The sequence below is a fragment of the Pygoscelis adeliae genome, unplaced genomic scaffold (assembly GCF_000699105.1).
Source record: "Pygoscelis adeliae isolate BGI_AS28 unplaced genomic scaffold, ASM69910v1 Scaffold227, whole genome shotgun sequence".
In the NCBI taxonomy this organism is placed as follows: Eukaryota; Metazoa; Chordata; class Aves; order Sphenisciformes; family Spheniscidae; genus Pygoscelis; species Pygoscelis adeliae.
The window spans coordinates 1,871,563-1,874,365 of record NW_008825100.1 but is presented as its reverse complement, the minus strand read 5'-3'; the positions used below and the strand labels follow the sequence as shown (position 1 = coordinate 1,874,365).

The following is a 2,803-nucleotide window of genomic DNA, read 5'->3' as shown; positions in this document are numbered from 1 at the left end:
TCAGGAAAACTTGAAGCTGTTAGTACTTCCAGACATGTTTGTGATTATCGACCATTCTTGCATCTTATCTCAAAGATTTCTTTTGCCTGAATAATATCAAGCTGACATGAAGTGCTGCCATATGATAAATACAGAGGAAGTATTCTGACCTTGCTCTCTCGAGGTCTTTTTCAGCCAACCTGTGGCCTCTCTGCAGACGCAACAGATCCTGTAACTGTTGTAAACTGTAACTGTGTTGTAAAGAGATTACAGCTGCTCAGTAAGTAGGCCTGGAAGGAGCCGGCTGGGTGAGAAGCACCACAGCCAACCCCCTTTGCAGAGTATCTCCAACTACTGGATTTTTTTGTGCATGAAATATTGCCTGTAACAAACACGGGGAAACAGAGTTTCTCATAAAGCTCCATTAGGCCTTTACAAAGCTCCCCAGAGAGCAGCTGACTCCGAGGGGAAGATTTCTGCCCGCAGCTTTACCACTCAGGGTATTCCCAAGACGGCCGAGTGAAGGCGTGATGGTAGCTGCACCCTCTAGCTTCTGTGGCAGCTTCAGACCAGCTAGAATGACCAACTAGCAATTGCTAGTTGCTAATACTAGCAACGGAGTACCACAAGCTCGGTGCAGACTGGCACTATGCACACAGCCACCACCTTCAGACATCTTCATGGCGCTCTTACCCTGCACTGACATCAAAGTACACTTGCTCACAGTGTCCCCCAGCGCTGGGCTGGGTGACAGGCCTGCAGGAAGGCAGCAGCAAGGGAGCCAGTGAAACAGAGCCCGGAGGGCTCGGTGACATGCGGTGCTCCTTATTGAAGATGGCTGCATTTATTGAACGCATGTGGCAGCGAGAAACTAACTCGCCCCTCCCTCTCCACTCCACTTCGAGCAGCCAGGCCAGGCCGTTTCACTCTTGGCCATCGAATAGGAAATCCGATTGCCCATGTAACGCTGTCAGCTCCCATCAGGTGTCCGAAGCACTTGCTGCCCTGGGGGAGATCCCCACCTCTCCACCAAGCCCCCTATGCATGTTACTACAGGGATGACACACAGCCAGTCCGAGGTTTTAGACTTCAGTATTTTAAAGCAATCCAGGCTTTAAAATCTATAAAATTTCTCTCTTCCTACTTGTACCAACAAGTCTTGTTTAGTCTTACTGCCCTTTTATTTTAAATGACTATTTTTTTCAGTAACATTTATCTTTAAAAGCATTTTACTTTAAGTTAATGCTGAGACAAAGTCTGTGCCCTCAACTGACCTGTACAAGCTCTGTGGCTTCAGTGGAGTTCATTAGCATTTCTGATGATGCTATTAGGCCTTTGTTATGAATACTGTGAATAAAGGCTAAATGCAGAACTGCACAGTATGACCTGACTATATATAACCATATTTTAATGCCCTTACAATGAGGGGACTGCATCAAGTGACCTGGGATAATATAAACTTCAGAGACAGATGTAAAGACTAGTCTGTATATACAAAGGTCTAACAGATAATTAGCGTGCACAGGGGCTAACCTCCTGGTTTTGTTTCTGTTCCTTTCACTGCAGAGGTAGAGTTTCCTCTAACACAGGGCTTGGATTTATTTTCCAGCTCATTCTTTTATGTCCCATCAGAAAATGGTGCTTTCCCAAGGAAACAAAATAAAATCCCATTTTACTAGGCTGACTGCACACTGCCATCAAGTGATGAATTCTCATTCTGGGATCTGTATAGCGGTGAGTGTTACCATAGAGTCAGGATGCTGAATATTCGCTGTAACTGTAGTCTTTATTATGGAGCTAGTGAAAAACTAACATCTTCTCTACTCAAGCCATACTTCACCTTCATGTCCAACTTCTGATGCTGGTGCTTTTACTTCTCTTTCTACCAAACTGTTCAACGTTGCTCTGCCACTGACGTCAATTTGCTGATAACTTTTGGACAGCAAATGCAATAGAAAGCGCAAAAAAAAAATTAACTCTCAGACTTATTCACTGAGACAAGAGCAAACAGTTGGAGTATACTGATGCTTTTCAATCTTTGCAACAATCAACTGAAGGAGGAAAAAAGAAACAGTACTGCTAACAGCTCGGCATTTTCAAGGTGCAAAGTAATTCCACAGCCTTAATTATTTCAGTGTATTGCTGGTCTGCCTTAAATGTATCTTCAGTTTTATTGCAAATTTCATTTTGTATGCACACGATGTTGTTTTGTAAAGGTAAGTTTGTAAATACTTCCTTTGTAAGTCTAATCACTCATGTGTACTGTTGTGAGGTGATTACTTGCTGTCCCATGTTGTTATTACTATACTGCAGTATATATGATCATCTACAGATGTAGCTTCAAACTGTACATCTTCTGCCCTTGCATTCCTATAAATAGAGTATACTAATGATGCAGTTTCTGGGCTTTTTTGATTAAATAAAATTGTTCGAAGACGGGGTCAGTCTTATTCCACACGTGCAGCCATCTCGCTGAGGCCTTGAAGACTCAGAGCTCGCTGATCGCTTTATTCACCTCATCTTTTTCGGAAAGGCGTTCACAGGACACCAGAGCAAGGGACGATCACTCCAGCCAACTCTTAGCCTTGCATACATCAACCCGAAAACCAAGCAGCCTTTTGGGAGTCACCCCCAGAGCCGAAGCACGGAGCCTCGGGTCACAGCAAACCCTCCCTGCCGCACTGCTGCACGTCGGCACAGGGGCTTCTGCTTCCCTGTGGGAAGAGGGGGTGCTGCCCCGGGGGGCCGGGGCAGACCCTGAACCCTCCCCTGTGCGCCGGGCCCCGCACCTCCTGCACAGGGGTCCCCCGTCGTGTGGGGCCGG

At 45.8% G+C, this 2,803-nt stretch overlaps 1 protein-coding gene across 1 annotated transcript in view; it reads left to right on the top strand.

Annotated features, from left to right (window-relative positions):
- The first annotated feature begins 2,179 nt into the window (after positions 1-2,179).
- UMPS (uridine monophosphate synthetase) overlaps positions 2,180-2,803 on the top strand; it is a 6,980-nt gene continuing 6,356 nt past the window's right edge. Inside the window, exon 1 of the mRNA XM_009327170.1 lies at positions 2,180-2,195. Coding sequence (XP_009325445.1) covers positions 2,180-2,195 — 16 coding nt within the window. The remainder of the gene's footprint in view (positions 2,196-2,803) is intronic.